At 39.7% G+C, this 13,471-nt stretch overlaps 1 protein-coding gene across 2 annotated transcripts in view; it reads right to left on the reverse strand.

The window, feature by feature from the left end:
• The window catches only part of nrp2b (neuropilin 2b), a 76,305-nt gene that overhangs the window by 30,461 nt on the left and 32,373 nt on the right, over positions 1-13,471 (reverse strand). For both annotated transcript variants that reach the window (XM_089133314.1, XM_089133315.1), the window contains exons 4-7: positions 12,968-13,195; positions 10,720-10,875; positions 9,685-9,854; positions 6,406-6,561 (exon numbers count right to left, since the gene is read on the reverse strand). In XM_089133314.1, coding sequence (XP_088989440.1) covers positions 6,406-6,561; positions 9,685-9,854; positions 10,720-10,875; positions 12,968-13,195 — 710 coding nt within the window. The remainder of the gene's footprint in view (positions 1-6,405; positions 6,562-9,684; positions 9,855-10,719; positions 10,876-12,967; positions 13,196-13,471) is intronic.

The following is a 13,471-nucleotide window of genomic DNA, read 5'->3' on the forward strand; positions in this document are numbered from 1 at the left end:
TTGATATAAAAATTTAGTCAATATACATATAATATAAAATCGACAGTTACTTTGCAATGGTACTGTTTCAGAAAATCTTTGGAAACCTATGGAAAAGCCAGTCTTTTTTAAAAAGAGGAAAACTCCATATCCCATGTCCGATCAAGCACAGCTTTAGTAAAGAATAAACTAAAGAGAATGTGTTACGTTCATGGGTTGAAGGGAAAAGATGGATCTGAAACTGATCACAGAAGAACAACCAGCAAAGCATTTTGAGCTCTAACATCTACAAGAGGGTTGGGGTGATGCCTCCCTGTTTTCATTTTCTCCTTCACTCAGCCTCTCTTATGTTCTGACTCTGTGCCCAAGTGAAAAATGACTGACAGGAGTAAAGTGTTTCCTCCTAAATGTTAAATGCCTACTGACCTGATGTCAGCAGGACAGGCCAGATTTTGTCTGATGCAAGAACCATTGATGCAAATTCAGAGATTTTCAGGAAATATATTCAGGAAAATACAAACCTTATTTTATTACATTTTCACACATAAGTATTTATTTTGCTGATTATATTCACTTAAGATATACAGTAACCTACTGTGTTTATATTTAAACATTCACAGTAAAAACTGGTCTGCCCTTGTCTATTATTATATCACGCAATTCAACTTGTTAGTTTTGCACAGTCCTGTGAGTTACACTGATATTTAGCCAAACTTAAGGTGCACAACTTATGACTAAATAAATCAGGCTGAGACTATGAGAAATGGTTATTGAAATGTTGTACGTCATGGAGATGGACTTCTGATATGATCATACAACACTTATATATATATATATATATATATATTCATATTTTTATTCACACTTTTACAGCTCAAATGCGACTGGTGGCCATGATTCAATGTTCTTGACGAACACCAAGTCTGACATAACAATGACAATAAAGTCATAAAGACATTAAAAAAAATGTTTCAGTGCAAATCTTACAAAAAACACATGATCTTAAATGTGTTTTTTTCCCTATTTACACAAAAGGATTGTGCCATATATCTGTGCAAAAACAGGAATCTGTTGACAGCGTATATGGCCGTAGTGCTGCTGGTCTGTCTAGACAAACACACACACATACCGATCAATGAGGGCAGATGTAGATTAACTCTAATATGAATTATTGAAAAATTACGTCTGACAGTCCAGGAGTAGTACTGAAAGAACTCCTTAGAAATCCATCATCGCAGGATAACGTGTATATTGTGCGGGAATATTCATGAGGTGAAATGGGGTCCTCAGTGGGGGCCAACAGGGCAGGTTCGTATAGTGAGTAGTTCCTAAAAATTAGTTTGAATTATTCAAATGTCTGGCACAAGGGCAGCCTACTGAAATAATAAACACCTCCCAAAGTGACCCCTCTGTGAGGTTGGAGTGTGAGGACACACACACCTCCTGTGAGATGTTGTCACTGTTAATACAATAGAATTTATGGTCGCATAAAAGTGGACACGCTCTCCCACAATGCCTGACTGCTCAGGCAGGGTTACAGAAAGCCACACAACCGCACTGGGGTCTCGGGAGCTGAAAAAAAGGTGCTGTGTTCCCCGCCCTGCCCATCTTTGCCTCTGTCTGTCTTTTTGTCTTTCGTTCTCTCCATCTCTCGCTGCTTTGCATTGGCTCGCTGCCACAAGTTTTCCCTCAGACTGATGTGGCCACTGGGAAATGTGGTCAACGTTCACAGCTCTGGTCGAGTCATTACTCTCTCTCTCTCTCTCTCTCTCTTGCCCTTCTCCTGCTCTCTCCCACACCTTCATGGCCAGGATGAAGATGTTGACAGAGCAGCCGGGCTCCAGTTGGCTGCAGGCCAGTGCAGGTTCAGCCTCAGAGGAGGAGAAACACAGAGAGAAACGCACAGCAAAAGTTCTGTGACAAATTATTTTATAAGTACAAATATTCCATCTAGTCTCTAGATTAATATGAGAAAAACTGCATGTAGATTAGTTATACAAGAATTAGAACATTTAAAAGAGCTTTAGATGAGGTATGTGTGCCTATGCTGGCTCGGGGTCCCTGACGGCCATATACTCTGCTGTCATATGGTTTTGACTGATAGTTTGCTTGTGGCACAACAATAAGGGGCTCAAATACCCGAGGCCTAATTTGCTGTGTTGGTGCCATTCACTGATTGCCATATGACATATGAATGGAGCTGTTTATTGTCTAGAAAGGCTTGTGATAGGTTATGAATTTTAAATACTGGTGATACCTTTGGCGAATACTAAGCATGCATTAAAAACTTAGGTGATTTAAAATGCAAATCTAAAACATTAAAATCCCTCCAAAAAAACAAAAACAAAACAAAAACAAATTTAGTGTGGAAGCTCATCTTGTGGATTACAATGTATAAAGTAAATCCTGTTCAGAGGGAAAAAGTGTAGAATATTGATTTGGTTCCTGCTTTCCTCTTAATTCCCAGTCTACATGTGTGATTGAGTAGGAGAGATTGGAATGTGGAAACCCTCCTTCCTCGCTTTACCTTCCCTGCTGTGTTTCAGAAAAAAAAAGAAAAAAAAAACACTGGAAATTTCTGTTACAACACTTTCTCCTATCCCGGCAACATGTACACAAACAATTGTATGTACAGAACCCCTTTTCATTTGATCTGATCTTGATCTAGTCCTATAATCAGGAAATAAGCATTTTTGCATTTATGGTTCGATCCTCTCAAAATCAATGTTTTTATTTATTTATTTTTTATTTATTTTTTTTTAAACAGGTTTTTGGTTAAAGGTCTGTGGTTAACAAAAGCTTCAGATATTTTTTGATTTTATTCTATTAAAATAAATATATTAGTAATAACCCATTAGAAATAACCCGCCCGTTCTCATTCCAAGGCGTCATAAACTGACGCTTTTGCCAATGCATATACATCAACACACATGGCACCCTTTAGCGTCAATATGAGATGCAGGCGCCTAGGCGCCTCCTAGTGGTCTAACCCTAACCCTACCCCAGAACTAAACCTACCCATAACCAAAGCGTGTTATACAGACGCTAAAGGGTGCTATGTGCGTTGGATGTATACGCATTGGCAAAAGCGTTAGTATATGACGCCTTGGGATGAGAATGCTTTGTAATAACCCAAATAACTTGCTTTTGGCAACTGTATTTAAGTGTCAATACTCAAAACATGAGCAAAACGTGTAAGAATCATACACTTTTGTTGGTCACAGATTATTGTCTGCTGTAATCCAAAAGCCAATGGGAAAAAACTATTTCTGTCAAGGGAATCAGCAAATGTGGGGGTGTTTTGGAAACTTGCTCGGAAACGTGCATAATTTTTGCAATTCTGCTTAAGTTTTGGTGTAACTAGCAGCGTAGAAACGATACACTGCTGCTTTAAGTCAACTTGGAATCAGTACACAGTAATTGGAAGAACAGATGATATATATGACCCTCAGAGGTGTAAATGCTTCCTCTAAAACCACCATTTGTCACAGTGGATGAAAACCACATTTACACAACCCCACTAAAGACAGGTAACTGTGTATTTTTCTTTGAGTATGTGTGAAACGGTTTCCTCAGTTCACTGAACATCTTCAGCCTGTGCTTCATGCAGACGACTCGACTCAAAGAGCATCTATTCTCTAGTCTATGACATCACAAGGTTAAACCCTCAGTGGCACACTCCCAAAGAACAGTGGATTCCTCCCGGGATCTTGCAGCGGTCTTCCATTATCCACGCGCTCCATGTGAAGCGGAGGAATGCACAGACACGGACGAATCTGTCAGTCTGCTGTTTTGATGTCCGAGTTGATGTCATCTCCCATGACAGCGTTCTCGGCTGCTTCGCCTCAGGATTTTACACGTTAACAGACATACCATATGCTCTCTCTCTCCCTATAGAAACCCCTTGATGGTATTGTTAAATAAGCAAAGAATTTACCAGACCTTCATAATGATCTCGGTCAATGACCAGGCTGCTTAAAACGACCATGCTGACCTTAGGAGCATGTGTGGGATCTAACATGATGGACACGCTCATTTTCCCCACCAGTGGAAAAAGGATTGAGACCTTTCGACCTCCTTGCAATTTGAAACAGTATGTTTGAGAAAATAATTCTGTCATTGCATTGATGGCTTTATCCGATAGTCTCAGGAGCAAATGTGTGGAAATGTGGGATTGGCTGTACATGCATGTGTTTCTTTGTTTGTGTGTGCTGTGCTAGGTTTCCAATGAAAGAAATGTGAATTTGTAGCTCTGCTCCAAAGCTAGACAGTATTTGACGGCATCATAGCTGCCCTCCCGATTAAAAATATTTGATATATATACTATTCCAAAACGTATAAATATGCATGTGGTCATCTAAGATGTGTGGTTTTTGGCGTTGTATCACAGAGGTTGCAATCCTATAAATCAGTGCATTAAAAGTTTGGGATCGGCAAGATTTTTAAATATATTTCAAAATGTCAATTATTTAATGGCAAAGATAAATTTTCAGCATTATTACTCCAGTCTTCAGTGTCACATGATCTTTCAGAAATCAATCTAAAATGCTGATTTACTGCTCAAGAAACAATATTAAAAAAATATTGAATTATATTGTGATTTTACCTTTTTTTGGATTCTTCGATAAATTGAAAGTTTAAAAGAACAGTTTACTAGAATTAGAAGCATTTTGTGACATAGATGTCTTTACTGTCTGAATAGATGTCTTTACCTATCTATTTAATGTGTCCATGCTGAATAAAAGTATCCATGTAAAATGCTCAAGCTAACTAAAAATGACCTGGTCATTAGCGTATTAGTAGTTAGCTTAGCAACATGATATATATAAAAAACTATTTTTGCTGTGTGTAGAGTGTTTCAAATCGGTCACATATGATGTTACCCAGCTGCCTCACACTGTACCTGCTTTTATACACTGCAAAGGTTTGGAACAGAGCTGTGTGTGTGTGTGATCATCTTATCAGATCTGATTTAGCAGTGACTGAATGAGTGTGCTGCAGGTAATCTAGTAGTGAACAGAAAGAATCGCCACGGCGGTTTGAGAAGAAATTAAGTCCAGCACTGCTGATAACACACTTACGCCACACACACTTACAATGAGACTATCAGCCACCAGCCTACAGTGATCTCTTTAGCAGCTCTTCCCGTTTGTCCATATTAACACACACAATCTGTCAGTGTCCTCTGGACCAGGGACACACACACACACACCACCATCATTCGAGACCGATTAGAACCTGAGGTGGTGCTATCAAACCTAATGATCAACACACAGCACTGAAAAATAATAACCTGTCTGACTCTGAGTCCGCTAACATGACACTCACATGCAAAACTGTTTAAGTATTGCAAATTTACATTTTCATTTCAACGCCGACACACCATTTCCTGTTAATCTATATTTTGGTATTTGGCAGTATTAAAAAAAGCCATGCGTGAGCGCATTCAGTCTGCATGACAGGCATCTTGCTAGATAGCTGCTGACATAAAAATACATTTCTTCAAGGCATATGAATAAATGGTACATTATTTAATAGTACAATTTCCAAATGGACACTGATCTGTCACGTCTCCCATAAGGCGTGAATCTGCCATTTCGACACAGCGAGACTTCTTAACAAAGCTTAGCCCAAATGAAACCAAAGCCGTAAAAACACAGAGCACATTAAGGGAGGTCTGAGCTCAGAGATTTTCGGGAAGATTAAAGCCAGAGGCTATTTCAGCAGGGGGTCTAGGACTAAAGACCCTAACGCCAGTTGGTGGTGCCCAGGGTTGTACAGTATCAAGCAGGTTATTCTCAGTTTCAGCTGATGTTTTTTTTTACAGCTTCTTCCAAAACCATCACACTAACATCAGAGCTTTCACATGTTCCCCTGTCATTTAATCAACTCCATACACGATTTCCAGGGGATTTGTTAATAAATTAAGATTAGAGGAATGTACCACACGCGACGATTAGTTTTACACTCTCATCTTTTTCTGACCTCCCTTTACTTTCCTATCACTCAAACTTGGTTTTTGGGTGATGACGTCCTGTCTAATTTCTCCCCATCAGCCTGAATATGAAGACGCTGACGTAAAGAACGTTGCCATGAACGTCTATTCTGGTTCAGGCTGGTTTATGCATGACCAGCATAATCTTTCTTGTGGAAGTCTTGGGACTTAAGCTAGTTAATAAGTTTGAGGGGAACACTAACATTTTAGCTAACCCACCCCTGAAACTATACACAGTTTAGAATACAGGTAAAACGAAATAATATTTTCACCTCTAGTCATTTCAGATCTTGTCTCGTCTCTGAATCTCAAACATGTGTGTGACAGTACATCACACATTTCTGATAGATAACCAGTACAGGAAGAGAGAGAACAACTGTCTGCTTTATCTTTCACACATTCTCAAATGTGCCATTCCCGTGTGATTGTACCTTGTGATTTTTGCCGTAGCGGTAGATCATCCAGTCCTCTCCATTAGTGCTGACCTCCAGCTTAAAGCTGGTGACGAAGTAGGTCTTGAGTGTTTCTTTGGAGACGGCACCCTGGGTGGCGATGCCCGTCAGGACCTTCAGAAATTGTAGGTCCACCTGAGGAGGAAAAATGCAAAATTGTTATTAAATCTCTTTTGTGATTAAGGGAACTGTGACAGGACATTTTGTTTCTATTAACTAAGTAGTCCCGCCCACCGTGAGTTCTCATTGGTCCAAAATCCTGCTTAATATGACTTCCGATTGGTTGTGATTGTGTCATGTCACTCGGCAGTTTCACGACTAGTGTGGATGGATGAAACGCTTGTCGCTTAGAATTAGAGACTCGAACAAAACCCTAACCCTAAATATGAGCCAAGGTTTTAAAGTTTTTAATTTGTTTTATTTTAATTTTTCAGTTTGTACTTGTAATCAAGTTGCCATTAGTTTTAACTATGCGACTGTTTTCGTTTTTCCAGTGTTTTATAATTTCAGTTTATTTAGTTTTTATTTTCAGTTTATTCAGTTAATTGATATAATTTAACATTAAATCTGAAATAAAAATCTACATTTGTACAAAATGTTTCGATTTAGCTGTTGTTTTCTAAAGCAATCCGCACTAAAACCGAGGAGTGATAGGAGGGAGATAAGCCAGGAAAGCAGAGAGAGGGATGAGACAGAGGGAAGAGCTGAAAGATAGATGGAGCTGTGGGAATATGAAGCATCACCTCCCTGCAGATCATGGGCGGCAGCGAAGGTGTTATCAGAGTCTTAAGATCAATCACCTGAGCTCTGATCGATACTAACCACCTTCATTCAACTCTCCCTTTCTCCACACAGATTATCACCCTCCCTTGCTCTATGGACCCTCCCGCCATGATGATGATGATGATGATTGCGGCGCGAGAGCCGCATCCCTGCCCGTCCGCCTCCACCGCAGTGAGGTCTTTAATCAGGCATTCAGCTCCCGTCCTAGAGGAGGGCTGTTACCCATGATCCTCGGCTCTCCCTGCTCAGCGGGATGTCATCCGAACATGAGCGGGAAAACTGCAGCGTTTGTTATCTGTCAGTGAGACAGGTGTGGCTTTCACACACAGATGCAAGCACACACACACATAGTGCCTTCTGTAAAGCTGCTTAGGGCCACGGAGAAACACACCTAGACAAAAAAATCAATAGAACCCAGTACTGCTGCTAACTATTTATTCCTAGGAAAGGACCCTCATCAATCAAGTGGCTGTTACCATCAGAGCAGGCTGTGCATCATCAACCCCTGCATTCGCCCAGAGACCAGAACAAGAGAGAGAGAGACAGAGACAGAGCGAGAGAGAGAGAGAGAGAGAGAGAGAGAGAGAGAGAGAGAGAGAGAGAGAGAGAGAGAGAGAGAGAGAGAGAGAGAGAGTGAGAGAGAGTTATGCAGTCTACCACGTCTGAGAAGTGAGTCCCTGATGCATAGTAATAAAAAGACAGGGAGAGAAACAATGGGAAAATGGCACGCAAGATGTGATGAGATGTTAAAGAGATGTTCTGGGTTCAAAACAAGTTAAACTCTCTCATCAGCATCTGTGAAATCATGTTGATTACCACAGAAAATAAAATTATGTCGTCCCTCAGTAAAAAAAAAAAATAAAAATTAAAAAAAAAAAAATAAAAAAAAAAATATATATATATATATATATATATATATATATATTATTGTTGGAAGAGTGTCATGCAAAAGTTAACAGCTTTACCATGGTCATAATATTGAGCTGAAAAAATTATAACTAGCAAAATGATGGTGGTCAGTAAGTGATCTCAACAGTCATATTTTAATAGAATAGAATAGAATAGAATAGAATAGAATAGAATAGAATAGAATAGAACAGTCATTAACATTTAGCCCCAAACTGCAAGTGCCTTACAGTTTTAATTATATTTGGCAAATAAAAATAAAATAAAATAAAATGAAATAAAATAAAATAAAATAATTTTTATTTTATTATCTATTATATTTATTTTCTTAACAATAGATTGATGCAAGAATGACATCAGAACCCAGAAGTCCTGGGTTCTTCCTTTGAGATTTTCCTATAGGGTTTTATAATGTTTTTTTTTTTTTTTTTTTTTCATTTTATGTGTAAAATAAAGCCTGTGGTAAACATAACTTGACTATACTTTGACGTTTTTATTTCTACAATGTAAATTACACACACCCATAGCGAAAATGTTTTTTTAGCATATTTTCAAGCAGTTATGTACACTTTTAATAAATGAGATAAGACAGTTTTGATTGTGAGAATATGCGGATTACATTGTAGAACAAAACGTCAAAGTGTCGTCAAGTTATGTTTACCGCAGGCTTTATTTTACACATAAATTGAAAAACCACATTATACAAACCACAAAGGAAAATCTTGAAGGAACCAGCTGCAAATTCGACTTCGCCATACCTGCACCACTCCATGGGCTGCAACTTGCAAGTGCCTTACAATGGCACATCATTCCTTCCACAGATGCTTGTATTACGCCCAGAGCATTCCTTTAAGGTACCTTGATCAGTCAATTTACCCTGGGTGATTTTAATGATTATCAATGATACTCGAATCTCAAATGCATGTGCACATCTAAAACATAATGACGCCTCTCCCTCTGAACACACACACACAACAGAGCAGAGACGTCTGAGGTGAAGTATGGTCCTCGGGCATGTTGGCATTTACGACAGCTGTTTGTCAAGATGGATGTCTGGGCCGTGGACCCTGAGAGCGAGGGAGTGATGTCAGGTGTTAACAAAACACAACAGCTGTGAGCTCTACCAGAAGCCCACAATTCAGCAGCATCCTGACACAAATACGACACACCACTTAAAGTAACACCAAAAGTAATCAGTCTCATTCAAAAGGCCTGGTGTGGCACCTAACCCGAGCGGCATCCTGCCAGAATCAGAAATCTTAAATCTGTCAGTCCATTCATAAGCCTTTTCGAAATTGTAAATATGTTTGCAAAAGAGCGACGGGAACTTGCTCCTTAAGGTGATGATACACAGGTCAACTTTTTGAGCAATGTTGCTGTCAACGGGCAACCAGATGAGACACATGGCCCATGACCGATCTAAATTATCCAGAGAGAAATTAATTTCAATTTCAATTTCAATGGGAAAGTGCCCAAGCAACAATTGCTAGGCAAGATTGTCCTGCAACATTGCTCAAAAAGTTGCCCTGTGTATTATCTCTCCCTTATGTGGATGTGCAGAAACCTTACCTGGATGTATTCTTTGTTGCTGTCCTCATTGGGCGTCCATGCATTGTCTTCAAAGTTAAGTCGAGCCTGTCTTGGAGACCATCGGCCATCATAGAAGCTGGACGATGCAGAGATCTGGTCATCGCTGATCTTGCCCGTCTCCATGCCAAGAGCATTACTGCAATGGAAATCTGAGGAACACAGAGTTTTCTTAGAATGTCCTCATATGTAGTTCGTTTTATAAAGACACCCTCTTAAAGGGGTCATGAACTGGCTTTTTAAATTTCTTTATATTGTTGTCTGAGGTCAACTTATGACGTTCGCTAAGATTTTACATTCAAAAACATCAAAATGAATTTGGCTATTTTCTACCCTAGTTTTGAGCCTAGCTCATAAACGCTGGGTTTTTATGGGTGTCTCGCATTGAAGACATGGAAGTAAACGCCCACTGCTGTGAGTGGATAACAGATTTGCATATTATAATGAGTTTCAACTAAGTCATTGGGGCACATGGGGGAAATTGTTTTGAAAACTTCCAATGTTGTAAAATGGCAACCGGAATGATTCGCCTATACATGTTTGACCCAAAGTCCGTTCCCGAATCGCAGGACAATGAACCAACAACACCTCAAATACAACGGATACTTCAGCCTGTGCCAGCGTGGTAAGTTATTGTTAATTGTTTATGCTACTTCTAAAGTATCTTATTGCTCGGTAGCTTGATCCGGTTTGTCATCACGAGGTAGGCCTATGTTATTTAGCTATGCGTGTAATGCACGAATCGGTGGGCGGGGCTAAACCACCGTGTCGTTTGCTGTGCCTGGTGTCATTAAAAGCTTTTATTGGACTAACAAGGACGTTTTTAATTCTGAAACTTACAGGATATTCTTATAATATGATGACCTCTTAGATGTCAAAAGCTCAAGGAAAATTTGATTTCTCAGTTCATCACCCCTTTAAACAGCTTCAATGTAGTTAGTTTCTTTGTTACTAGCCAACCAAGTATTCAAATTTCAAAAGACTCTTCAAAGTAGAGAGCAAAAAAAGATCACATACTGTCATTGACCTCCTTGAGGGTCATGTTGTAGCGGGCGGAGAATCCATCTTTGGCCACAGCCATGTCCGTATGAAAGGACAGAGAGAGGATACCAGTGGACGACTGTATTTCAGAGGGGATTTTGGTACCGCAATGTCGTCCAATCAGGGGTCCCACTGCAAAACACAAAAATGGTTTCTCAGTGTTGGGATATGAATGGGTCTCATTTTGCTCCAGCTGGCCACTCATAAGACTAGACTGGTTATTATTTATGTGTGCCTACAACCTATACAACAGCACCTCTCTGAATTCTGGGACATTTATCTGTCAGCAGATGTATGTGATTTAGTTTGGTCAGGCTGCAAAGCTGTAGAGAGGCTGCTGTCTCACAGTAATGAATCCATCCTCCACCCTGACACACACACACACACACACATACACAGAGACTCCTGGATGGGTGAAATAGCCTAGTATCAATCAAGTACATTGATTTTCTTCTCTTTTGGAGAGGAAAGGGCTTTAATACTGCAAGTGCTTTCGAACGGTAGGTTGAAATAACTTTCCCTCTTGTCTTTGATGGTGTTGATGATCAAATCAGGTGGCTATTGTACATAACTTTGATCAGGACTCCGACTGTGTATGTGAATCTTGCTTGTCGAAAGTTGCTTACAGTCTCCCTAAAAATTATATTTCCTAAAAGTAAATGTAAATGAAATCAGGAAAATGTAAAAATAGATTCATTTTTAAAGCAAGAAATATAAAAGCACATTCGGTTACACTTTATTTTACAGTGTTATTGTTGCAGTGTAATTATATATTTAAGTACTGAGTAATCTTAAGCAACTACATGTACTTACTATATGAATAGGATTTTGTTGAAGGTTAGTTGCATGTAATTATGCATAATTTACTGTTATTACTATGGTAAGTACTGTACATGTAACATATGTAACAAGGACACTGTAAAATAAAGTGTAACCACGCATTCAAAATATTATGATATTAAGTAGTAAAAATATATGGATATATGTACTGTATATAGCATACTTTTAAGCATAGCATAGCATATTTAAGCATATTTTCCACTATATTTCCATATTTCATAAAAAGTAGAGCATATAAGAAAAATGATAATGATTTAGGAACAATTAAGCATTTTTCCACCTCATTTTTCACATTTTTATAAATAAAATCAATTAAATGTAAAAATAGGCTTCTCTTTCATGGCGAAAATCTATTAAACATAAATAATGAAAATATTATAATATAGACTATATTATAAAAGCATATATTTTTCATAAGGCAAATGATGGTGCTCAATTGAACATATTTTCCACCATATTTTCATAACAGTAATGCGTAAGGATATGGTAGTTAAAAATTAGACACATTACAGTTTAAATAACTTTTTTTTTTTTTTTTGCTTTCAAATAACAAGGAATATAATCTTGGTCAAGCTGCTTAGAGTTTATAGACCACCTTTACTGTTGTGTTTTAGTGTCTACAGTTATAGTGCGTCTGATTAGATGTGCATGTCCAATGCTACAATATGAAGCTTTACCCAGAAGCAGAAGGGCGAGGGTGGGGGCAGTACGGGGGTCTCGGGGCTGAAGCATTAATAAGACAGCTGGGGGAAAAGAGTGTATTCCACAGCTCCCCGTTCCAGACAAGGATTAAATCCTATTGCAAGTGTTATTCACGCCCCATTTTCACTTTCCTGATAAAGGTTACCATGGCTGCTGTTACACCCCGTCCCCCATCTCCTCCACCCCTCCGTGCGGAAGAGTACGGGTGCCGTGGCTTTTTGGCCCCGCCTGGCGCAGATAAGGCAAAGCAAGGCCCTGGGCTCCGCTTTCATCTGCCAACGCTCGATACTAAAATAGCTCCAGCGGCAGCCGCAGTAACAGCATGACAGCAATGCTCCTGAGTTTCATACTGGCGGAGCTGCTAGGGTAGCGGCCAACGGACGGGTGTTGCGTGTCACAGGGCAAGAGCGAACAGCTGTATAGACTGGTGGATAAACCAACCAGATGGCCCTTATAGTGTGATATTGAACGGTATGTGGATTAGAAATCATTAAGTGACCAAATTATGCACGGCAGACACGCAACATAATGATCCCGAAGCAGACAATGAGGTCAGAGGGAAATGGGAAATGCAATCCTCTTAAAGTCACGGGTGGTCTGGACTTTGGAAAACCACAGTCTAATCCAAACCCCGACTGTAAATCCAAACAGAATTCTTCGGGATTACAACATCTAGACTTACCCTGCGGAAGGCCATCCCACACCTCCAGCCAGTCGTACTTGCACTCGCCCTCCGAGCCCTGCAAGGGGTCGTTCTCCAGGTCGAAGGTCAGGAAGGTGAGGGTGACATCCATGTGAGGAGGGACGATGATGATGAAGGTGCACTCTAGATTGTGGGGGTATTTGTCAGGGAAGCCGGGCGACTCGATCACACCTGACGGACTGGTGAAGTTTCGGGAACAGTCGGAGCCTGGGGGAAGAGAAATCAGAAAATCCATGAAGACAGCAGCTGAAACACACTGTTACATGTATGTTTGAGACATGATGGTTTTGTATTGACCGAAACGTCAGAGAGTGGACTTGTTCTGGAAGGGCAGCAGAAGCACATTACTTGCTTTCTTATGTCAATCTCAGACAGGGAAAGAGACACACTCGGTAAGCTCTCTGAGAAAAACATATTGATGTGAACGAAAACGGGAACATTCATCAAAGCGGAGCTTTAAATCTGTACAGAAAAATCCTTCAT

Source organism: Pimephales promelas, chromosome 7 (assembly GCF_988280905.1).
Source record: "Pimephales promelas chromosome 7, fPimPro1.hap1.1, whole genome shotgun sequence".
Lineage (NCBI taxonomy): Eukaryota > Metazoa > Chordata > Actinopteri > Cypriniformes > Leuciscidae > Pimephales > Pimephales promelas.